The sequence below is a fragment of the Prionailurus bengalensis genome, chromosome C1 (assembly GCF_016509475.1).
Source record: "Prionailurus bengalensis isolate Pbe53 chromosome C1, Fcat_Pben_1.1_paternal_pri, whole genome shotgun sequence".
Lineage (NCBI taxonomy): Eukaryota > Metazoa > Chordata > Mammalia > Carnivora > Felidae > Prionailurus > Prionailurus bengalensis.
The window spans coordinates 92,263,841-92,289,491 of record NC_057345.1 but is presented as its reverse complement, the minus strand read 5'-3'; the positions used below and the strand labels follow the sequence as shown (position 1 = coordinate 92,289,491).

The following is a 25,651-nucleotide window of genomic DNA, read 5'->3' as shown; positions in this document are numbered from 1 at the left end:
TAGAATAAGTAAAGTAAGAATAACAAAAGACTAAGGTGAAAATCTAGGAAATAGTAACTTTCCAAGGTACAGATAAAGAAGAAAGTATGAAAGACTAGTGAATAGGCAGAAATTTAAGAAGGACTCAGAGACAATAATAATAGCAGCCAACAAGTGATCCTAATTGTCCCCAAAGCCAAGGGAGAGGAGTAGACATCAGAATCAGTTGGCAATGAGAGGATCTTTCATGACATTTAGGAAGGATGTCAGTGTTACCGTGCGGGATAGATCAGGTTCATCTTTGAAAGGAGAGTGTTTTCAACCATCGTCTCATGTTCTTTTGCCGTCTGGTTGGTCTTCTTACAGATAGAGATATTTTATGAAAATAGAACCTAGTTAAATTACATCAGACTTATTACATTATGGTGCAAATAGTATTAAAAATGGTTTAGTTTTTAAATGTTCTGTTTCTCATATTTTGGTTTTAATTGATGAAAGTAGCACTAAACTGTATCTTCCAAATAGGAACTGGTCAAACATACCACTGATCCTATGGAGAAGGCAAATCTGAAACTGGCTCTTGATGCGATGAAGGTAAGGCAAATGTACCATGAACTTCTTTGTGTTTTTTATCCTTGCCCAAAAAAATGATAGAATACAAACCGCTATTACATATGTATGATATGCTAATGTATATTGTGTGTGTGTGTGTGTGTGTGTGTGTGTGTGTGTATGTATGTGTGTGTGTGCACGCGCGCGTATATGTATTTGTATGGTTTTGTATCAGGTGGGGAGAGCTGAATATTTTTAACTGAAATAGATACCCTTGCATGGATTTAATTGTTAGACAAAGACACATAAAACCAAGAGGTGCATTAAAATAACTTGTTATTTATGAAAGTATGACAACCTTTATAACCACTGAGAATGATTTAATATAAGGGTTTTATTTCACATTCTTTTTGTGGTTACTAATAGAAAACTGTCGGCTTGTGTAAGCAGCAGGTCAGCTGGTGACTTCAGAACAGTGGTGTGACTTATTTTCCTCGAGTGAGGATATCTGCCTGGTTTACCCTTGTGGATGCTGTGCATCAGTACAAGTGGATTTCAGTCTGGGTTTCTATGTCTAGGTAAATCTGAAAATCAAGAACTACAAGTGGACAAAGGCGGACTTTTAAACATACTGGGGAATCTGTAAAACCCCAGTTTATATTTTGTGCTGGACTCTGACTTTGAAAGAAATATTTGCCCCTAACTTAAAACATAAACAAATATTTGTTCTTAAGAACAAAATGCCAATGTGACTGTCATCAGAGCAGTGCTAATTACTGTACTTGATCTTAGCCAAAAGGCCCAGAAGCAATAGAGCAAAATGCTAATTACTTCTTCATGTCCCTGTGCCAGTTTCAGTGTTAGCTCCATTATTGGGCTGATTTTAGTACCCCGTTAGGAGACATCACACAACTATTTGTTATTTTAGAAACTCATACCAAATTTCCACTTTTTAAAGAAATCGTTAATAGATACATCCTATGGAACGTCAGACTTTCATTTAGAACAAAGTTAGGAACTGCTTTTTGTCAGAGTTCTGTTCCTGCTGTTGCAGATGAATTTAAGAGGGTAGAGAAAAAAGAAAACCCAGAAAACAGGAAAATCTAGAGCACATGTAATAAAAATAGCTACTTACAGTATGGAAAGATTAGCTAATGTTTCCTCAAATATGAGAAAAGACATTTTAAAGTAGGTGAAGAAGGCCCATGGAGAAACGTGTCCAGCATTGTTTGTTTGCTTGACTCCATTTTAGTGCCCTTGGGTTTCTGTCTTCTCCTTTTCTTCCCCTTCATTAACTCTTTAAAATTGAACTGGCTGACTTGACTGAATGCTCTCAGGAACTAATACACTAACTGGTTGCAGAAAACGGTCCAGCTGGATTCATTGTCTAACTTTTACTTTTTTGTCCCTGCTAAGCATTCATTATTGCATTGTTACCCTTATTCTAACCCATGTAAAAGTGTGATTCTCTCAAGGTCAGTTATTAACGTGTTTGGAATTTGCATTCTCCTGACCTAGTTTCCTTTTGTTCCACACCGTGTCATAGTCTGTTTTTGTTTTTCATCCTTGCTCTTCTCCGAGGTGTGGCAAATGACAACTCTTTAGTCTTCGCAGCTGTACTGCAGACATTTTGAAATTGCTTTTGAGTTGCAGTTTTGATTGATGGGTCATTCATTTTTATTGTCATGGAAAAGTTATGGTGGTTACTTTTACCACTAATGAAATTAATGATGTGTTTTCTTTCAAACAGTTTGCATCTCTTTTCCAGTCTTATCGTGACTTCTTTTTGTACCCTTCCCTTTATTCTTTAGGACTTGGCACAATATGTGAATGAAGTGAAAAGAGATAATGAGACCCTTCGTGAAATTAAACAGTTTCAGCTATCTATAGAAAATCTGGTATGTAATTATCATTCCTTCCAGCTTTCCTAACCCACAAATCAGAGGACATTCTACAAGTTGTTTTTGAAGCAAAGATAGTTTACCTTGAAGTTTCTGTTGTTCAGGGTTTTTTGCAATTCCTGTTTGGCAGCATCCCCGTGGATTTCCCGTGGCACCTGTGATATGTATATCGTGTCCCAGGACTTTCTGCCCTTGCTTGTCCCTCTCTCCTTAATCACACAATGCCTCTTCCCCTGGCAGTCTAAATTCTAAACATTAGAGCGCATTTTTTTTCTTTTCTTTCCCTTACGCTATACATAGTCATGGCCGATTTCCTGTTAATTTATTCATCTTAGTTATATTTACTGGGTGACTGCTGTGTGCCAGACATTGGCTTGGGGCTGGGGCTCCCACTGTGAAAAACATGGTCTCTTGATTGAGGAGACACTTTGAAAATGCTCTGTGGAGATTCCTGCTGTGAACTGGGTGGGGCAACAGAGGATAATCAAGGGAATCCTAGTTTAGATAAGATGATTAGAGAAACTCCTTGAGTCATTTGCCTCTTTTTTTTTTATTTTTATTTTTTAGTTTTTAAAATTTACATCCAAATTAGTTAGCATATAGTGCAACAATGATTTCAGGAGTAGATTCCTTAGTGCCCCTTTACCCATTTAGCCCATCCGCCCTCCCACAACCCCTCCAGTAACCCTCAGTTTGTTCTCCATATTTATGAGTCTCTTCTGTTTTGTCCCCCTCCCTATTTTTATATTATTTTTGTTTCCATCGATGGATGAATGGATAAAGAAGATGTGGTATATATATACAATGGAGTATTACTCAGCAATAAAAAAGAATGAAATCTTGCCATTTGCAACTACGTGCATGAAACTGGAGGGTATTATGCTAAGTGAAATTAGAGAAAGACAAAAATCATATGACTTCACTCATAAGAGGACTTTAAGATACAAAACAGTTGAACATAAGGGAAGGGAGTCATTTGCCTCTTGAACCTGAAGAATAAGAAGAAAGCCAGTGGTACAGTGATCTGGGGGAGAGGATTCCAGACAGAAGCCATAGCAAATGAAATGGCCATAGATGGGCCAGAGGAGTTGGGAATTGTGAATGAGGAGAAAAATCATGGGCTCTGAAGTGGGGGAGATGTGGGCAGGAGGTAGCGGGGGGGCAGGAGAGCTATGTCCCCCAGCAATGTAGGCCAGGGCACAGAGCTGGGATTTTACAGTCATTACAGGGGGAAGCTAGTAAAGGTTTCAGTCTGATTTACATTTAAAGAAAACCCTGCTGGAAAGTTGTGAGGTGATTTCAAGAGCAAGATGGTCTTGGGGCGCCTGAGTGGTTCAATTGGTTAAGTGTCCAACTTCGGCTCAGGTCATGATGGTGGTCCGTGAGTTCGAGCCCCGTGTTGGGCTCTGTGCTGACAGCTCAGAGCCTGGAGCCTGCTTCAGATTCTGTCTCTGTCTCTCTGCCTTTTCCCTGCTCATGCTCACTCATGCACCCGCGCTCTCTTGCTCTCTCATGTGCTTGCTCTCTCTCAAATATAAAATAAAACAAAAATAATTTAAAAAAGAAAAGAGAGATGGTAGAGGCCTGGATTAAGCTGTGAGCAGCAAAAACAGAGATGGATGAATGAAGGAAAGATACTTTTCTTAGTGGAGCAATTTTAGTGATGCTTTCTCTGAAACATCTTGAGCCTTCCTTTTCACATGTATAGTCGTGTTCTCCTTTTAGGACCTCATCTGCCACCTTTCCAACCACAAAAGCCTCTCATCATCCCGTCACCAACTTGCATTTCCAAAAGGTGGACTTCAGTTCATTCTCTATCCCTAACTTGTCAGTATTTGCTGTTGCCTTCAGGATTCAGTCAACAATCCTTAGCATGATATTTAAAGCCCTCAATGATTTGGGCTGAAACTACTTTGCTGAACTCATCCAGCTAATACCTGCCCACATACTTTACTTTGCAGGTGTCCTGCTGTGTCGTAAGGTCTCTAATTTGCTGTACATTTTTATAGTTCTGCCTTTGATCATAATAATGTCAGAGCCTAGAATGTCTTCCCATTATTTCCTATCATATTCCTTTAAGGTCCAACTAAAATAATTCTTTCCATAATCTCCCATTATTACTTTCTCTTTGTAATTTCATAGCACATTGCCTGGACAGCTCTGTGTGTGTGTGTGTGTGTGGTGAAATATATGTGACATTTACCATTTTAAAGTGTATAGTTTTGTAACATTAAATATATTCATGTTGTTGGGCAGCCAGCCATCTCCACCGTCCATCTCCACAACTCTCTTCATCTTGTAAAACTGAAGTTCTGTACTCATTAGACACTAACTCTCCATTCTCCCCTCCTCCCAGCCCCTGGCGACCACCATTTTACTTTTTGTCTTTGTGAATTTGACTACTCTAGGTACCTCATATAAATGGAATCATGTGATATTTGTCCTTTTGTGACTGGTGCATTTTACTTAGCATAATGTCTTCAGTGTTCAACCTTGTAGCTTGTATCAGAATTTCTTTTTAAAAGAATTTCCTTTTTAAGGCTTTAAAGTGTAACATTAGTTGTATATACCTCACATTTTCATTATCCATTCATCTCTGTGGACACTTCGGTTTCTTACCCCTTTTGGCTGTTGTGAATAGTACTGCTATGAACATGGGTGTGCGAATACACGCTCCAGTCCCTGCTTTCACTTTTTTTGGTTATATACCCAGAAGTGGAACATGCCAATCCACACCAACACTTGTTCTTTTCTTCTTTTTTCTTCTTTTGAAAATAATATCCATCCAAATGTGTATGAAGTTGTATCTTATTATGGTTTTGATTTTGTATTTCCCTAATGATTAGGGATATTGAATATCTTTTCATATACTTATTGGCCATTTGTATATCTCTCTGCAGAAATATGTACAAAGTTCTTTGCCTATTCAAGTTATTTGCCTGTTTTTGGATAAGGGTTGCTTGTTGAATTATAGGAGTTCTCTATATATTCTGGATATCAATTCTTATCACACATTTTGTTTGCAAATATTCTCTACCATTCTGGAGGCTGCCTTTTCACTCTGTTGATGCTGTCCTTTGCACAAAATTTTTAATTTTAAATAATTTTAACTTACTGGATTTTCTTTTGTTGGTTTTGGTGGTATATCTAAGAAATCATTGCTAAATCTAATGTCATAAAAATTTTCCCCTGTGTTTTTGTCTGAGAGTTTTATATTTTTAACCCTTGGATCAATTTGGTATATTGTACAAGGTAAGGGTCCAACTTCATTCTTTTGCCTATGCATATCCAGTTTCCCAGAATCATTTGTTGAAAAGGCTCTCCTATCCCCATTGAATGGTCTTGGTACTGTTGTCAAAAATCATTTGACCATATATATATGAGGGCCTATTTCCAAATGTTCTATTCCATTGGTCTAGCAGTCTGTCTTTATGCAGGTGCCACAGTGTTTTTGTTACCAGAGTTTTGTAATAAGTTTTGAAATCAGGAAGACTAAGACCCTGACCTTGTTCTTTTTCAAGACTGGTTCCCCTATTAAGGGTCCCTTGTGATTCCATATGAATTTTAGGATGGAGTTTTCTATTTCTGCAAAACACATCTTGGGAGTTTGCTAGGGAACATCTATTTTTATACTTTCTTGCAGCAAGTTAATTAATTACCTATCTGCTTCCTTTATTAGAATGTAATCTCCTTGATGTTAGTGATAATTTTCAGTCAATTCTTTTTCCCTCAGCACCTTATACAGTAGGTGTTCATAAATACTTAACGTTTTTATTGTTTGCCTCTGGGGAAATGGTTCATTGTTTTTAATCATTAAGTCATACTTTTCATTCTTGAGATCTTAGCTAAAGGAAGCCATCCTTGACTCCCTTGACCATATTAAGCCCCTGGCAATGCATTTTGCCTGTACTCTTTCTTCATGGCAACTGCACATCTATAATTATATACTTGTGTGAATATTTTTTCCCCCACTGGGCACGGGCAACATTTTGCCCTATATCTTCTACAGTGTCTGGCACACAGTGGGTGCTTAATAAGTATTAGTTGGTATATCTTTGTTGTGCGTTGGATTCTTCCAGTTAATTCTTGCTTTTGGTAGCTAACTTTCCTCTTAAGACTATATATAAAATTAATTAATGTTTTCAGTGTACCTTCTAGGATGTCCAAGGGCAGACTGTTTTGAAAGCGTATCATATAGACCTGAACTTTTTGCAGTAAGCATGCTAAAAATGCAAAATGATAAAACTTATAGTGTAATAAGGTAGCTGTCCCTAGCAAATATTTCTTTCTGTTTTTATATGTTTACAAAAAAGAAAAAAAAACCTGAGACATGTAAATTTTATGTTTTAGAACCAACCAGTTTTGCTTTTTGGACGACCTCAGGGAGATGGTGAAATTCGCATAACCACTCTAGACAAGCATACAAAGCAAGAAAGGTGAGAAAAGAGGAGCAATAGTTATTTTCAAAATAAGTGGTTAGTATCAGAAGATTGATAAAACAGTTCTTTCAGGACAAGGGAGGGAAAAAGGAGAAGAAAAACAAGGGGACAGACCAACCTATGGTTTTCTACAATTTTCTCATAGATATGTTTCTCGGTTCTGGTATCTGTTGATTTATGTAAGTTATTAAGAGGGATATGACAAATAGAGAATGTCAGCTGGGGCTCAAGGGACACAGTTAAGATGAGAGTAGAGATAAAGCAATTGATAACTACTGTAAAAATACAATTGCTTGACTTCTCTTTTTGGTATACACTTAAAAATATAAAATGTCCTAAGAAGGAAGTCTAAGTGAGGACCAATTAATATATGTGAATATTCTTGAGGGAAATTCAGGTTACTGAGCTTGGCCTGGTATTCCAAATTATATACGTATGATTATTAAACTGATTGATTTGGTTGAAAAGGCCATTTTCTGGAATTTTTTGCAATGAGAAAGTCAGCCAGCAGGGGGCAGTGTCAGCTCTTGCTTCCAACTTGATACCTAGGCTCTACAGGTAGTTCCCAGGAGACAGATACTTTTTAGCCTCTCCAGGAAAATTAGTCTTTGCAGATGATGCAAGTATTAGAGCTACATGAATGTATCATTGTCATTATTATTTTTAAGATCTATGCATATTAATTACTGAGAGTTTTTGAAAAGATGCAAGTACTGGTATTGGAAATAGGAATTACAAAGTTTGTTGTTCTCCCCCAATTACATTATCTTTGAAGAGAAAGAGAAATATCAACACATAAATTTAATCATAATTTTTTTAGTTTTCATTTTGCTCATACACTGCTCAATTTGTGGTTTAGGTGGTCCATAAAATCATGAGGAGCAACCTAGAGGGTAAAAGAGCAGATTCCACAATTAGACCTGGGTATGAATCTTGCTCTGCACCTCACAAGCAGTGTGACCCTGAGCAAATCAATTAACTTCGCTAAGCCTCAGTTTCCTCCCTCATACAATGAGGATGAAAATAATACTTCAGTAGATGGTCCTGGGGATTTATTTTAAGTGAGTCATCTTTGTCAAAGGGATGGACACTTGTCAGTACTTTTCTGGCTGATTCCTAGGAACATCATAAGTTAACTGCTATTGCTGTCATCAGTATTCTGTAAATGTTAAGCTTTTAAATGAAAAAAAAAATAATTGCTCATGGACAATGCTTTGTGGCTAATCTCAGTTGTTCTTTACAGCAGCTCTGTAGCGTGCCTTTTCTTACTATAATTTTGTATATGTTTTAAATGGGGAAACTGAGGTAGACTAAGGCCCTACATTCAGTAAAGGGTAGTGCCGGGGCAGACACAGTTCATTCTTTTCAATGTGCAACACTGCCTTTGTCATTAACTCAAAGGAAAAATTTGGGGTTGGTTTAATTACATTTTATCAGGGAAAAATTAACATACGTGCTTCCAAACCATTTGAAATCTCTCCCTCTCTCTCTCAGGCATATCTTCCTGTTTGATTTGGCAGTGATTGTATGTAAAAGGAAAGGCGATAACTATGAAATGAAGGAAATAATAGATCTTCAGCAGTACAAAATAGCCAACAATCCTACAACTGATAAAGAAAATAAAAAGGTGAAGTTTTGAAAATTAATTACTGTAATTTACTCATAACTTTGAATATTCCAGGAAAGCATGCTAATACATTACTATGAGAGGGCATATCAATGCAGGTGTTTTTTTCTTTCTAGAGATTTATTAGGAGTAAGCCTCTGTGAAAAATAATCAGACAGTCCCACAACTGATAATGATCATCTCTAATGCCTTGATGGTCAAGTAAAATGTGTTGGTTGTAGAAACTGATGGATGTAAAGTTAACCACAAAAATGTGGTTCTTTATAATTTGTATGCTGATATGTTATGAGAAGTTTGTGGATGATTATGGTGGTGTTTTAGTGAATTTGGAAGCATGATGTTATTACTGAATGATACATATTAACCTGCAGAATATTAATTTTAACAGTGGTCTTACGGCTTCTACCTCATCCATACCCAAGGACAAAATGGGTTAGAATTTTATTGCAAAACAAAAGATTTAAAGAAAAAATGGCTGGAACAGTTTGAAATGGCTTTGTGAGTATTTCTACTTTTAAAAGTGCTTTTTCTACTACTTAAATCTCTTACGAATAATGAACTGTCAGTAAATGTACTCTAATGCTTGTAGTGAGTGTATGGAGACTGTGGAAACACTGAGCATGAGTGCTACTCAGCTGTCTGCTTGATAACTTGGGTCTCCTAGGAAAGAGGTTTTGGTGAATTTCTTCAAGAAAAAGAGAGAGGGAGCTCTAACCTTCTATTTGACTTCCTTCTCATGAGCATATTTTAATTTTTTAGGTTTCAGCAGTCCATGAAAATATTAACTATTCTAATGATAAGCTTTTGATTACCATCTTTTGTATAGATCTTTATTTAAATAGAGATATCTCACAAACATGCATATATCTTATTTTTAATAGAAAGATTCATTTCTTCCTCTCACTTGTGTTTGACTCATTTATTGTTTGAGTCCTAGATAAATTGCTTGATGTATTCAATGAATGTTTTAAGGGCTTGATTTCTTTCAGTGTTATTTTCTTTTATTAAAATGGAAGCTGAAGAAAGAGGTGGGAAATAAGTCCGACCTGTTTCAAAAGGAAGAGCATGAAGAGATGTAATTACACAAGAACATGCCATCATAGGGGTTTCTTTTTGTTTTGATGTTCATGGATTAAAAGGTACATAGTGACCCTTGTTATGGAAACATATAGGTCACCCTGAAATTGAAACTGTTAACAAAATGTGAAATTCTGGAGGAAAAAAAAACCCTTTAGTGATTTGCTTCATTTGTATTCTAGCACTGCTTACCATTTGTGGACAAATTCTATCAGGCTTTTTGTTCTTTTGTTTTGTTTTAAGAAATGCTCATGTTAATGGAAAATGGAGGTAAGATTAGAGTGTCTTATTGTAGTTCTGAAGTGAGAAAAACAGATTTTTTAAAGATTATTTTATCTAACATTTTGAGAGTAATGGTTGTGCTGCTAAATTATTTCTAAGCTCGTAGACAATTCTGGATTTAGCATTAATCACCCCCATGAACTGGCTACATAGTCTTAACTAAATTGATTAATTTCTCAGAGCCTCGGTTTCCTCCTCTGTAAAATAAAGATAATAATATTTTGAATTCCAGATATGTGTCTGGTAGAGTGTTAGCCAAATAGTACCCCAGTAGTCCTATGACACTGAACAATAAGTGATATCTATTGTTGTCACTATTATTAATATTGTTTTATATTTAAGACCCTACTACACCCATGAGGACTTGTAAAATCAGAAGGCATTGTCCCAGTATATCATTATCATCCTTATAATGTATTATTAATTACAATAATGAAACAAGAAAAGTCAGTAGTTATGTGCGTCGATGCCATGACTATACTACAGGGACCCCTTTGGTTGTGGCATAAATGATGAAGTTAGTGGCCTCTTCCCAGTCTCTGATGTGCAGTGGTCTACATCATAAACCTAGTGTGTTGTTTCAGTGAGGTTTCAAGTGGTAGATTGTCTACCTGGGGTTGGTGACAATGGGCAAAAGTAGAGCTGATCTCAAGCCTTTGCTTTTGTGGGAATGATGCTAGGGTTACTATTTTCTTATGGGTTCTCTTTGGCTGTATAATCTTTAGAGGAGTAAAGAAATTTCTGCAGAGGAGGGAAGTTAAATTTCTTGTCCAGAGCAGACAGTCTCCTTGGACTATATATGACAGGCATATCAGTTAACATTTTGTTCCGTTTCCATTAATCAGCTTCACACTGGTAAAAGAGGTTCAGAAAGAAAGATGTTTTTATCTCTTTTGTGTAAAAAATCTGGGTAGGTAGTGAGAAGGGGGTCTGGTGACTCCCTGGGGTATCATCAGGGACCTGGCCCAGGTCTTCCTGCTCTCCATTATCAGCATTTGGCTTCTATGCTCAAGGTTGGTCACTTTGTTGTCCAAGGTAGCTGCTGGTGCTCCACCTATAAAATAGACAGTCTAGGCAAGAGAAGGTAACCTCTCACTTTTAAGGATCCTTTGCAGATATGCCACAAACTTCTTTTGCTAACAGTGACCAGAACTTAGTAATGTGGCCACATCTGTCAAAGGAGCCTAGGAAATAGAATCTGTATTCCAGGGAAACCTGGGTGGCTCAGTCATTTAAGCATCCAACTCTTCAGTTCAGCTCAGGTCATGATCTCGCAGTTTGTGAGTTTGAGCCCTGCACCAGGCTCTTCACTGACAGTGCGGAGCCTACTTGAGATTTTCTCACTTTCTCTATCTGTCTGCCCCTCGCCTGCATGTATGCTCTCTCTCTATCCAAATAAATAAACTTAAAAAATATATTTTTATTTATTTTTGATAGAGACAGAGCACAAGTGGGGGAGGGGAGAGAGCGAAGGAGACACAGAATCCGAAGTAGGCTCCAGGCTCTGAGCTGTCAGCACAGAGCCCGACACAGGGCTCTAACTCACAAACTGCGAGATCACGACCTGAGCTAAAGTCGGACGCTCAACAGACTGAGCCACCTAGGCGCCCCCAAATAAATAAACTTTCAAAAAAAGAATCTTTATTCCAGGCGAGACTGTCCCTGGCTAGGGATTCCAGGTTCTCATATGGAAGACGGGAGAAATTTGTAGTTGTAGATAAATACCAATCACTGCTTTATAGGTATATACTTATAGGAGTAGGTATGGATGGATTTAAATAGTTCCACCACAATAAATATGGCTGTATCACACACAGGGAAACTGGGATTATTTTTTTATGTTTATTTATTTTGAGAGAGAGTGCACAGGTGCATGTGGGTGTGAGTGGGGCAGGGGCAGAGAGAGAGAGAGAGAGTGAGAGAGAGAGAGAGAGAGAGAGAGAGAGAGAGAATCCTAAGCAGGCTCTGCACTGTCAATGCACAGCCCAAGGAGGAGCTCCATCTCACAGATCGTGAGATCATGACCTGAACCAAAACCAAGAGTCAGATGCTCAACCCACTGAGCCACCAAAGTGCCCCCTGGGAGTCTTAATCTTTGCTCATTTTCCAGGCACTTCTACAGTATAATTAAACATCCAAGTGGCTGTTTATATTTCAGAATTCCATTGACTGCCCATGCAGATGGTGAGAGGGTGGAAGTACCTTTTTTGAGAATTGCTCAAAGTCGAAGTTGAGGGCTTCTATAAGGAGTGATTGTGCCAATTACAGCAAAGTAAAATTAGTCAGGATTTTACTAAAGCATCAGAATATTTCATTATTTCCTCCTCGCCTTATGCAGGAAAGCCCTGCTTCCAGCTTTGTAAGACAGCTCCTGCTTGTCTTGTGCTCAGGACAATAGAATAATCTAGGTAAGTCCTGAAGCTTAAGATGCTACCTATGGTTCAAATTTTGCTATTTTACCCATTATCTAAAGTTCTAGTCCCTTAATCTATAAGCTATGGAGAACAAAGGAAACTAAGAAATCTGGCAGCATTCATGACAGCCCATGAAAAACACTAAGCCTTGGATACCTCCACAAGCCATCTTCTGCGAGTCTCTTCAGCATTAACATGGGACACATAGGTCCTCCTAGAGCATTCTGGAGTGCTGCTTTAAGGAGCTCAGAGAAGGAAAGGGAGGCATTGGTAGGAGGGTGGTGGGAAATCAAGGGATGTGATATTTTAAGACTGATGAAATGCTTGCCAGTTCTATTTACAGAAGATGGCAATTCTGCTGTTTATAGGATAATTGGATCATTTTTATTTTAAAAAATTGCAAATCACCTTTAAGATGTTTAAAATACTGTTTTTAATTTAGAACATTATAAAAGACCGTAGAAAAGTTTGAATACCAATAAACAGTAAGTATCCAGTAAACGCAAATCATCTCCCAAGAGGCGACCTGAATCTCAGCCTGTGTCTTTCCCAAGCACATCCCTGTCCCTGCTCAGTAGCTGTGTTCTCTGACCTTCTTTGGCCATAACCACTTCCAGCAGTGAACCACATCAGAACTTGGCAAACCTCTCTAAGAAAGACTGAACAAAGAGAAAAGCAGCAGTGATCCACTTGGATGGGACAGGGAGAAGAATGTTTTTTTCTTTTCTTCCTGTGAGGAGAAGTGGTAGCAGGACTGACCTCTCTTGAGGTTGTTGGAGCAGTTACTGAACCAGACGATGTTGGAAGCCATATTTCTGGGGGACTATGCTCTGAAAAACATATTTAAATCTTTAGGAGGCTGATACGTATACATTGCTTATTCTTACTTATTTCTAAAAGGGCTTTCCTCATTGTCTCTGACAATTCCATTTTAGTTTTCTTGGAAATAAGATGGCAAATACTTTTATTAGCTTAAGCTAGTTTTCATAATTATACAGGAAAATACGGATGTGTCTATAGCAGTTTTCAAAATACTGTCAGGAAGCTTATGGATATGTTTTCTCTGAATCCCTTATACCCAATGTGTTTCTAAGAATTTCTCCTATTAGATTTAAATTGATAAACGTTGTCATACCCACTTTATAGTTCAGGAAACTAGCAATCATAGGAGTATTTGACCAAATTTGTACAACTTCAATGTTAAATCATTTATAATAGAGTTCAGGATCTCAGTTCATAGCATGTCTTTATCCATGAAGGTGCTAAAAATAAGCAACTGGACTCAAATCCTTTTATCTAAAACTAGGTTTCCTTTTTTCTATTCCCTCTCCCTCAACCCCCCCGCTGATCTAGAAGATCAGGCAGTTTCCTTAAATGTTCCAGAAATAAGTCAAAGTTGGGCAAAATATGAAATAAATAAATTGAATAATAGAATACAAAGGCTTTTTAAAGAAAGAGAAAGAGGAAAAAAAATAGGTGGAAAAAAACATTGCAAATGGTAGAAAGTGGTAGATTCTTAAACAGCCTCTGAGTGTTCACTGAAGGGAACTGAAAGGTTCTGTTGCTTGGAATTTCTTTGGACTGACCCAATTCTTGAAATTCTAACAATTCATATTTAATCCTTTGAGTAAAGAAAGTTCTCTAAAAGATACATATACCATCATTCCCACTAATATTTCTTCACTGTGTCCCATATATACAATGCTACATGGTTTTCACAAGAGGAAGAATAACAGAGAGGTATTAACATGTGCTCAAAGATTAGCCCAGGATATTTATCTCTTAAATGCTCAGACTCTGGTTGTGGGGAGAAGAGTAGGAGAAAGGGATAAGGAAATTACAGAGCCAGGAAGAGGCTCTGGAGCCAGGCTGCCTTGTCATGTTAGTCATCTGGAAGGGCAGCCCCCTGAGCTTTGTTTCCTAGGATGGACCCCTGAAAAAGAGTGCTCTCCAACTAGGGTGGGTCAGGGGCCAAGAATCAAGCCACTAAACTGCACAAAATGCATTTGATCTGAGCTACAGTGTTTCTTTCTAATTTATTCTCCCATTTACTTCCAGAAGGAATTTGAGGTCACTCACCATAAAAAGCACACATGCCACAGAATTAAAAGGAAAAATTTAAATAATCAGAGGTCAAACAGAACAATGTTTCAAAACATTTTCCTCAAAGTTAGGATCTACTAGACAAGAATATTTTCTTGAAATTTACCTTCTGTAGTTTGTATTATTAAAAGCAATGAGTATGTTTTTTACATTTTAAATATGAAATCTTATCAAACATAACTTCAAAAACATAAAATTTGTTTTAATCTAAAGATGTTGCTCAGATATTTTGAATACCAGAGAGATAATTACTGGAGGAAATTACATTCATTCTACAAGTACTTAGCACTTGCCTTGTTGACAGATATTATTGGAAGCCCTGGGCATATAACAATGAGGGAGCTATTGCAATTGAATTTAAATAGTGTAATTTATAAATGTGACAATTTTTAGTAAATATATAAGGAATTGAATGTAAAGACTGAACTCTTGATGTTTCTAGCTAAATAATACCTTTCTTCTAATCCCATTTACTCAAGTGTAACTAGAGGAAGCCTAGGAATTGCCCTTCTCTCTCCATATGTGTTCAACATCTCACCAACCTCTACAGATTGAATCTGACCACTTGTAATCTTCATGTTCACCTCCCTGGTCTAAGCCTTTCATATCTCTAATTAGCTTCTGCATTCCTTGCTCTCTCCTTACTAGTCTACTCTTCAGGGTGGTCCAGTTGTGTCTTGCCCTACTTAAAACCCTTCATTGGCTATGTATAGCACTTGTTATAATCTCAACATTCTTGCCAGGATCTGAAGGACCTCCATGATTTTATCCTGCCTGTCTTCCAGCCATATCTCTTATCAGTTTCACTTGTGTTCCTTTTGCTGTAGTTAGATTGGGTGGATTTCAGTTCCTGGAGAATGCACAGGCCTCAGGCAACCACCCTTGAGGCTTTCCTACCTAGGATGGTCTTTCCTCTTGGTCTTTGGTTAGCTGGTTTTTTATTCTACAGATCTTAGCTTTAAATGTGACTTTGTGAAAGAGGTCTCTTCTGACCACAATGCTAAATTAGTAACCTTACCTTTCCAGTATTCTCTCACAATTGTAATTATATGGCCCTACAGAAATTATCCAAGGGTAGTATTTATAGCTTTCACTCTGCTCCTCCGCACCCTGTTTGTTGAAGGGAATCTGCTATTTGCCTGCCCAATTTTGCCTGTCCTTTCTCTTCCTAAAGAATAGGGATTTCTTTCCTGCTTACTAAGAGAGAAGGTAAATTGAACTGCTTGGCTAATGCTGGGAGAAAGGAAAAAAGAAAGCTTCATGGTTCCAGAAATGGAAAGAAAATTTGGGGTTTTGGTGTGAATGAGGCTCTAGAATAGCTATGGAGTTTGAGGAATTGGGGAAGGGAAAAGCACCTTTTGAAATATATACCTGTGGATTCAAATTGTATTCCCTTTTATAAAGTTCTTTGAAATGTTAAGTAAAGAATGCAATTGCATTTTGGTTATTTTGGTTTCTGTATGTGTACCTTTAAGGCACCAAGTCCTGGGCCCTTGGATTGATGAGATCACCTTTAGACCTAGCTGCCCATTTCCTGGCTATTTACCCCTGGGTAAAAACACCAAGAAGGCAGGCGTCTTGTCAGTGTTGTTCACATGCATGAGGGGTCCTATCACATCTTGTAGCACATAGTGGATAATCATATTTTTACTATAAACTTGAAATTTCACTCAAGTTTTCTGATAAGGGTAATTAAAAAAACCCCACAAAGACTTGATGAGTTAAGGAATTCATATTGTCTGACAAAATATCACAACAGCCCTTGAGGGAAAGAAACTTTCTGGTATGATAAGAAGGCTTTATAATGTGGATTCTTAGGAGACACTGAAAAACGTATGTTTTCCACCAGCAGCATTAGATTTTTTGAAGTACTAGAAGTTGATGTCACATATAATAATTTTTTCTTAAATTAGTATTAAAAAATGAGATTGCAATTTCCTGAAGGCAGTTTTGTAGCCACCTAACCTGATGCTTCCGGGTTATGTTTCTTTTTGTCCTTCCATATATCTTTCTTTTCGGCAGACTGACTCAATTTTTGGATAAAACTTAACCAACTGAGATGGGTAATTTTCACACTACCTAGACTCTTTCACATAATGCTGACCTAATCTATACTTAACGCTGAAAAGTACAGAACAGTATGTAATGTTCTATGCCACCTATGCCACCTGGGCCTCCTTGCCTCTGGGAGATGGGGGGCAGAACATGGCCCAAACTCCAGTTCTAGGGTCTGAGGTGCTCAAAGCCCACCTACTTCCTCACATTTCTCTCTGTACAAACTTCTGACCCAGAAGAAACGCAGTCATGGCCTAGATTTTGTGATACTCACGGGTGTCATGAAGAAGGCTTATTTCATGCACCTCTTCCCTCTGCCATTTTACTGGTCTTGTTGACATCTTCAGTATGACCTTCCTCACCATATACTGCTCCCTGTAGTGGACTGGTATCCTGAGCTCACTGCTTCTGCAATGAGGCCTGACTAGTCATGCCAGAGAGAGTGCACCTCCCCTAGCCATACTGGGATTTCGAGGAATAAAGCCGTGTTATATCACATAAATTCAAGATTAAGAAATCTGCTGAGCGTCTCAAGCGATGGTGGCCTTTGCTATTGGTTGGTTGAGTGACCCATATTTATAATATAATAGTAAATTTGCGACAGCAAATTTGACATTCTGTTGTGCATATTTAAAAGACTGACTTTGTTGATGCTTTTGCCTAGAGGGAGATTCTTCCATCTACGTGAAGCTAGGTCAGAGACTTCTACAGCAAGCCCAAGTTACTGCTGCTACTCCTGCTGCTACTACTGGTACCACGAGTATGGTAGTACTGTTACTTCTTCCTCCTTTTCTTTTCTCCTCTCGCTCCTTTTCTCCATTTTCTTCATCAGGAGGTCTGTTTGGATCTTCTCAGATATATAAATAGGTACCTTTGGGACTACAAATTTCATCTCTTAGAACAGGGACCAACCCACTTTTTTTCATAAGGGGCCAGAAAGTAAATACGGTAGACTTTGTGGACCATATGGTCTCTGTCACAATTACTCAATTCTATCATTGCAGTAGTAGCACAGCCATGGATGATACATAAATGAACATGTGTGGTGTGTTCCAATAAAGCAGGTGGTAGGCCATATTTGGCTCATGAGCTGCAGTTAGTGACCCCTGTGTTACAGCCCAAAGATGATGATTGGGCCTAGGGAATGTAGTGAGTCTGTGTTACCACTAAATGATCTCAGCTGTAATGGAACCACCCTGTGGCCTTTGGTAGTAGTGTTATTTTATTTTATTTTATTTTATTTTATTTTATTTTATTTTATTTTATTTTATTTTATTTTATTTTATTTTATTTTTAAAATTTTTAGTAGCACTAATTCCTGTTTAGGCCATCATGATGATTTAGCTACAAAATGTTCTCTATGCCACCAAAACCGAATTATCTGTATTTGACATTATTTTGTTCTGTCCAAATGAATATCAAAAATATATGCTCAAAAAGCAGACTGCACCTATTTGGGTATCTGGTTTCATTAGGTTTTATTATAATGTTTATTGGAAAGGACTATGAGAACCAAAGAACCCAGGCCAGTAGTCAACCAACATCAGCAGAGATAATTTTATAGTAAGTGATGGGTCTTTGTTCTCTTGGAGCATTTTCTTTCCAGCAGTATTGACATTTGTGCTTGTTATTTATTCTGAAATTTCCTCCTTGGAGAGCAGACCAAGAAAACCAGAAGGGGCAAAGGAAGACTAGGGTGGTGTCAAGAGTTGGCCCAAGGGTGAGCCTTCTTGGATGAGCCAAGTATGGGAGTGACATTTTGGCTTTGTTGGCACTTCTTTGGCATTTTCTGGGTGTCCAAAGCCCGTGTCAGGGTCTACTTGAAACTGGTAGCCTTACAGACATACTACAAAAATAGCAGTCTGCAGAGCATCTCTGTGTTATCTATCCACATACATTTTTGGTTTTTTGGAGAAATTATTTTCTCTAAAAACAGCCTTTTCTTCTTAAAAGGCTTTCATTGTAAGTCTTTAATATGAATAATTTTTTTATGTATATGAGATCCATGCTGACTTGATCCATCACCCCTGGGCTGTACTGAGTCTTATGGTACTGACCTATTCACATTAATCTCCCAAGTTGAAGCCAGCTCAACTCTCCCTGAATCTGTTGTATTATCTATAACCTTTCAAAATTGGCAGTTAAGTCAGTGTAGGGAACTAAACCGCAGTTTCCTGGCAGCAATAAAAGGAAGTAGGACACGGGACAGTGCTCAGAAAAACCACAGCTGTCATTAAATGGAATCTTTCAGTAGCCTGTTTGATCCAGAAACATGTAAAAGCATTTCACGCATGACAAAGCATTAGTAAATATTAAACAGTATTCTCGTTCTGTTATTGCTTAGTGGGGATCAACCTCTCTCCTCCTCCCCTGTTTATATTTAATACTTGCTTGACATTTTTCTGGCATCCCTCACCATGCTTATAAAGAAGGAGAAATCATAGGCATGAAGAAGGGATAGGTATCAAAATTTCCACCAACCAATAAGCATTACTCTGTTAAAACTAAATGCAAGTAACATTGTAAAGGCTGAATTAATGTTGGTTTCCCTGAACTTCTGTTGCAGACCCTTTGATCTATTGTGTTTTTCTTTTGTCCTTCTCCTTATATGAATAATAGTGCAACCAGGAGTGTTGAACCTGGCAGTGGTCGTTACTATGCTGACTCCAGTTTGTCTGGGTAATGTAGAGAATAACGCAAACAAATAAGTTTATTTTGGAACTGTTTATTGTATCGAGTCAAGTATATACATGGTTTCCTCTAAGAAAATGACATAATTAGTGAATTCTATAATAGTGAGCAAGCTTTAATTTATAAATTTAAACCTAATAGTTAATGTCATATGTACTACTTTTAGGGTATTTTTTTTTGATAAATTATTAAATCATAGGAATTATTACTTTGGGCTCTACAGTACAAAATAAACAGTGATAGAATGTTGGCTATCCTTACAATGGAAGCAATAGAAGAAACTTTGTTTTTCCTCTTCACAAGACAGTAAGCAATAGCAGTGTAATTGGAGAAATAAGAAAGTCCTACTTGAGGGGCATCTATGTGGCTCAGTTGGTTAAGCGCCTGACTCCTGATTTCAGTTCAGGTCATGATCTCAGGGTTCCTGAGATCCAGCCGTGTGTCAGGCTCCCTGATGACAGTGTGGAGCCTGCTTGGGATTCTTCTTCTCCCTCTCTCTCTGTCCCTCCCCCCCCCCCACAATAAATAAACTTTAAAAAATAAAAATAAATAAAAATTGAGCTCCTCTGGCCTATCTCCCTTGGCTTATTGCCACACCTTATTTGATGTGAGGAGAATGGAATTGGAAATTTCAGCAGAGAAAAATCCAGTGCAGGTGATGCAACCAGGAAAATTTTGAGAGTTACTGACTTTCTGGGAATCTAAGAAAGGCATTGGCAACTGGAGTTTTTGCTCTTAATTTAGAAAAAGTCATTACAGGTTGAGTGTATGTATTTTACTTTAAATAATTAGGAAAAAATGCCATATATCACTGATATGTAATTTAGAAAAATTAATTTGTTCTAGGTGATTTTTCTCTCGTATACTCTGAATACCTGCTCATAATTATCAAGATCCTCAGAAACCATACTGTTTGATGGACACTTTGAGAAGAGTTTGGTGTTCCTCTATTCCAACCATTTAGTGTTCAACCCTTTCCTACAATTTCTTTCCAAGTGTAGTCTGTGCTTACATGCCTCTTGTGATGAGCTCACCACTTCTGGACTCATTTGCTCGTTGCTTACCTTTGACTGTAGAAATCACTTCCTTACAACGAATTGAAACCTGTTTGAGAATAATTTCGTAATGTCACTTGTTGGGCCCAAATGGAACATGTGTCTTTCCTCTATGTGGTGACCCTTCAGGCATTTGAAGGTAGCTGTTCCTCCAGCTTCAAGGTTTAAACATTCTTTACCTTAAATGAAAAGAAACTTAATTTCGAAAGATGCTTTCATTAACTAGTTTAGGTGAATGCTAACCTGGATTAATATAAAGGTATAAAGTTATGCGTAAGTTAATGCTGAATTTCAGTCCAATATTATGGGCAGGGTGCAATGCCAACTGCTAACATCCCCACAGAAGAACTAAATGAGACAGTTTTATCTCCAAGTTATTGAGAAATCAATTTGGGGACTTCTGATTGAATTATGCATAGTATGTTTTTCTGATTCTAAGAATTATAAGGAAGATTTCAGATTTTAATTCCTTCATGTCAGAGTATTTAGAGTCTGGTAGCATATAGGGATAATTCCTTACTCTTATACCGCTTTATAGTTTCCATAATACTTTGATGATTAAGGAATGCTGTGAGATAGCCAGAAGGTATTATCTTTAAAAAATAAAGAAAAATAGAGATTAAATGTTTTGTGTGTGCTTTTTAGTTAACAAGTGGCAGAGACTGATCTTGAATCTCAATTCAGAGCTTTTTCCCTCACCCCATGCTGTCTCATTTATAACAAGAATGCTTACTGTTGTTCTCCAGAGACGAAAGTTTCCTTCAGTTTGTTTTAAAAGCAAGAGGTATTTTTGTGTAGTATATTCACATACTGGATGAAAAGTATGATTTAGAACTTAAATGCTTTCCCCTTATTTTGTAGTGATGCTATTGGATAAGAATTGGTTATTTTTACAGAATCAAATAATAACATCGTGTATATTATTAACAATGTATAAGGATGATTTGGGCTTCAAAGAATTTCCTTAATGTAAATTAAGTCTTAATTTACAAGTTAACGTATAGCAACATTTTTGGTCACCTTTTAGAATCATGCTTAATACAGTCTATGCAAAGTTTTTGTTTGATTTAATTTGATGTTTCCTTTTTCCAGTTGTCTAGATGATGTGATTTTAGTCTCAGAGTTTAAATTCTTTTTTATTTTTAGTTTTTTATGTTTATGTATGTATTCGGGGGGGGGGGCAGAGGGAGAGGGAGAGAAAGAGAACCTTAAGCAGGCCCTACACTGTCAGCACAGAGCCAGATGTGGGACTCAAACTCACGAACCCGTGAAATTCTGACCTAAGCTGAAATCAAGAGTCAGACACTTAACCAACTAAGCCACCCAGGCAACCCTAAATTCTCTTTTAGAGGTAAGGGGATTGGGGAGAAAAAGCCTGTGGTCTGAAACTAAGTCCTGGTTAGTTATCAGGGTGGATTAAGATGAGTTTTAAATATATGTGTTTGTACTGAGGTAACATTGGATGTGCATTACATAAGTCACTGGAGATAGGAGCACAGTGTGAGAACAGTCATTTTTCTCCTTTAGGATGAACTTTGGACTAACACTGAATCATCTTCCTGGGGAGAGCCCAATTTGAAGCACTGAGCAGAAGCATCTGACGTCTCTGTTACTTATTAGAATAGCACACTTTCTTCTGAACACCTTTGTCTAAGAAAACACTGAGTTTGGGAGCTCAGATTATCTGCCTCACAAGTGATTAGAATATTCCAGTGGGCCGTGGTTTTAGTCCTATCCATATCTTTATATTTGCAATATCAGTCTGCACCAAGTAGCCAGGCCTTTGAGGAAAGGGGGAAAAATGTCAAAAGTCACAAGTGCCCTAAGTTAATGGGCTTTATAAATTGAAAAATTCATAAAAATAATACTGTCTTATTTTATATTCTTCCCCTCTTGCATCAATCCTATGAGAGAATTAATATTCTGTGATACTAACATTGTATTCCAAGTACAGTGCTATGCTTTTTGATATTTGTCTCATTAAATCTTCATAGAAGTTATGATGGTGACAATTATCTCTCCTTTTTTTTTTTCTTTTAAATAAGAAAACTAAGGACCAGAGATATAAGTACCCACCTGGGCCACCCAGCTCATAATAGAGCTTCCACCGTGGTTCAAGATATGCTTTTCCCGTTCTTTTCTCTAAAGAGTTTCTTGCCCAAGTGGCTAGTAAAGAACAAAAACAATGTTTTATTAAAGTCTGTTTTCCTATCCCCCAACCTGAAGCTGCAAACTTCTTGTACTTTGTTTCTTCTCCCCTGGATAGTGAGATCACCCAGAAAAAAATTCTGTCTGTCTATTATCATACTCCAAATTTGCTTTTTTGTAGTCTCTAATGACTCACTGGTCAGAATCAACTCAGGGATCTGTTCTCTGATAGTGCATTAATAATATATATGCATTAAAGCTCCCTCTCGGAGAATATTTGAGCTTTGACATATTGAACACTGGTATTTTAAATTAATGCTGTTGATATTGGTGCATTTTAAAAACCAGATAGCTTGGAAATAGTGCTTTATATATTACGAAATAGATCTGAGGCCGTAGGTAGTTTACTAAGCCAAAACTAATCCTGGCCTATTTAATTGTAGTAGGGGTTTGCATTGTATTTTCCAGTTATCATGACCTAAACATCTTTCAGACTGAGAAAAAAACTAAATGGTTTTACAGGGCTTTGATCTACTAAGAAGGAACACTACAAAGCAATTTTCTAAATACCATGCAGACTTGGAATAATGAATCAGGAACTCTTCTGAATCCTTCCAGATAGGAAGTCTCAAGATTAAAATGATGCTTGGTGACAATGATGACTCTGTACGTCGAGCTCTAAGCTTACATTATTGTTTCTGGTCTTGAAAATACTTTTTCATCTGTTTATTTAGCTGAGCTGTCTTTTTCCTCGTGGCATTAAACTTGTGCAAGCTGGTAAGTAGTCTATGCTAAGCCTTTTCCTCAGGACAGCTTATTTGGGCACATTTTGTATTATACACATACACACATTCTACACATACATGTTTACATATGATACATGCCCATATACGTGAGGCTCTTGCCATGAAGGTTTTACTTTAGGGCAGTGTAATAAAGAACCTTAACTTTGGAACCACAAAGATCAAGAGCACCCACCCCTCTCTTGCCTCAGCCATTTGACAGATAGATCAATTAACAGATGGTGGGTTGTTCCCCCCCCCCCCCTTAAATGTCTGTGTGCTGGATGACCTCCAATTTCATATCCAATTGGATCTAGGGTGACTTTGTCGACAGAGGAACTTGTTCAAAGCCACAGGAGTGGCAAGTGGTAGGATTGATACTAGACCCCACATCCTTTTCAATTCCTGGCGATTCCTCTTCTTTCAAGGACAATCTTTTTATCAGGTTCCTTTTCCATAAAATGAGGGAGTTTACCTCTTTTCCCATTATCTCTGTCAGGAAAAGCTGCTACTTCCCTGTCTGGGGACTAGTGGACTTGGGGTAGAGGAGGAGAAGGAAAAGTCAGCCAGCCTCCAGTGATCTTAACAATAACAGCCATTATTCCACCATCTATCTGACATTAATATATTGCTCACTATTGACATTGCAGATATATTTTCAGCAGGGCACTCCTGAATACTTGATACTGGCTTGAAACCTTATAATTGTAGGATAGAATGAAATCCAATGCGAATTAGAAATTTAATTAAACTTCTTGCTTGTTTAATTGTTTAATGTGTTGCCCAGTCTAACTTGCAATTCCATATTCAATTATAATGAAACTCCCCTTAGACTGAGTTTATTTGGGGGTTTAAAAATGACTCTAAAAGGTATTGATGCTTTAAGAGAATCCTTGGTTTTATAAAATTTCAACATAAGAGATTGAGTGTTTTAGTATTAGGTTTGTATTGACTCTTGATATTGACACAAGTCTAAATGTGCAAAGCCCACAAAAGCTAAATCCCATGGGCTTATGTTTAATTTAAAATATGGCTAGCTGGCCATTTTGAATGTACTAGATAGGTTGACAATCTGAATACCTGACTGGTTGGGGAATAGTCAAATATTAATTTTAAATGTTTATTAGTAGACTATTTGCAGTTGGTTTTTAAATTTATTTGGAAAGTGAGAATTCACACTTATGTAAAATTACCAATAAGCCTAGTTTCAGAAAGGTGTTTGGAGGTTAAATGCCTAATGATTAATTTATGCTTTAGTAATATTTTTAATAATTTTGAGGAAAGGTAAGACAGCTGAGAATAATGTTAGTGATGAATAGTAATGAAGGTTTAAAGATTCTGAGATTTGATAGTGGAGATCATATTCAGCATCCAAAAAACAGAAAAGGAGAACAAATGGAAAAGACAACTTAGTGGAGTTCACCGAGTGCTGGACAACCAGAAAACTGGTAAGGAAGGATCCAAGTTCTACCACCAACATGGCCGGAGGACCCAGGCAAGGCAAAGATCCTCTTTTTTTCTCTAGAACTTCATTCATCTTAAAGAGAGGGTTTAAAAATATTTGTGATCTATTCTTTTCTGACATCACTAAGAATTCTGCTCTTGTGTAGGACTCTGTGCAGCCTATTTCTTGAATATGTTGAAGACTCGTTGAATGGATAAAGAACATGGGGGAGGAGTGGAAGCTCAATGTGATACAATATTAATAATGTACTCTCATCATCTTTTATTTCTACCCAACAGTTATGACATTTTTTTTTTCTTGTGCTTGTTCTCTTTTGGTTCACAAAAATAGGTATTACTGCGTGTGTGTGTGTGTGTGTGTGTGTACATACTAGATGATGATAGTGTGATCCCTTTGGGAAGATGAATGTTTCATGCCCTAAAGGTGATGATATGCTTTAAATTCTGTGTATCTAGTCTATAAACCATCAGGAAAATTCAATAAGTAGGACTTATTCCTTCTGTGGAAATACAGCGGTGATAAAGTAATACTCAAAATTAACTTAGTTTAATTATAAATGAAGGCATTGCTTACATTCAAAATTAATAAAGAAATGAGATTGATAGTCTATGCTCATTCAGTAGAACACATCATCTTTTAAAGCCAAAGAAATTATCTATGAACCTTTGATCAAAAAGCACAGATAGAGTGTGATCCAGGAAACGTGATTACTACTAGTTTTTAGTGCTTTTTGATATTAAAAGCAGAAGAAGCCGGAGCATTATTGAGTGGAGAATTGATTGATTACTTTAATCAATGACTTCTTCAGAGACAGTTCTGAGACATGATTGGGAAAACCAAAATGAGCTAACCGGCCATTAGTGGTCAGCACTGCTCCATGAAAAGTATCCGCACAGTACCTGCAGTCAAAGCACAGAGAGACTTTCTGGGAGAATTGTAGCTTTGTGTGAAGATCAGACCTAAGTAGAGTTTAATAAAATTCTGCTTTGGGGTGATTTGTTTATCTTCTGTGAGCAATTTTTTTTAATAGATTGATTTATTTATCTATTTATGTACTCCTCTAGTGTTTTTCCTCATCTGA

The 25,651-nt window shown here is 37.4% G+C and overlaps 1 protein-coding gene across 1 annotated transcript in view; it reads left to right on the top strand.

Moving 5' to 3' along the window:
* VAV3 (vav guanine nucleotide exchange factor 3) overlaps window positions 1–25,651 on the top strand; it is a 353,794-nt gene that overhangs the window by 185,372 nt on the left and 142,771 nt on the right. Inside the window, exons 11-15 of the mRNA XM_043575717.1 lie at window positions 505–573; window positions 2,343–2,429; window positions 6,783–6,868; window positions 8,366–8,498; window positions 8,887–8,996. Of these exons, the coding sequence (XP_043431652.1) occupies window positions 505–573; window positions 2,343–2,429; window positions 6,783–6,868; window positions 8,366–8,498; window positions 8,887–8,996 (485 nt within the window). The remainder of the gene's footprint in view (window positions 1–504; window positions 574–2,342; window positions 2,430–6,782; window positions 6,869–8,365; window positions 8,499–8,886; window positions 8,997–25,651) is intronic.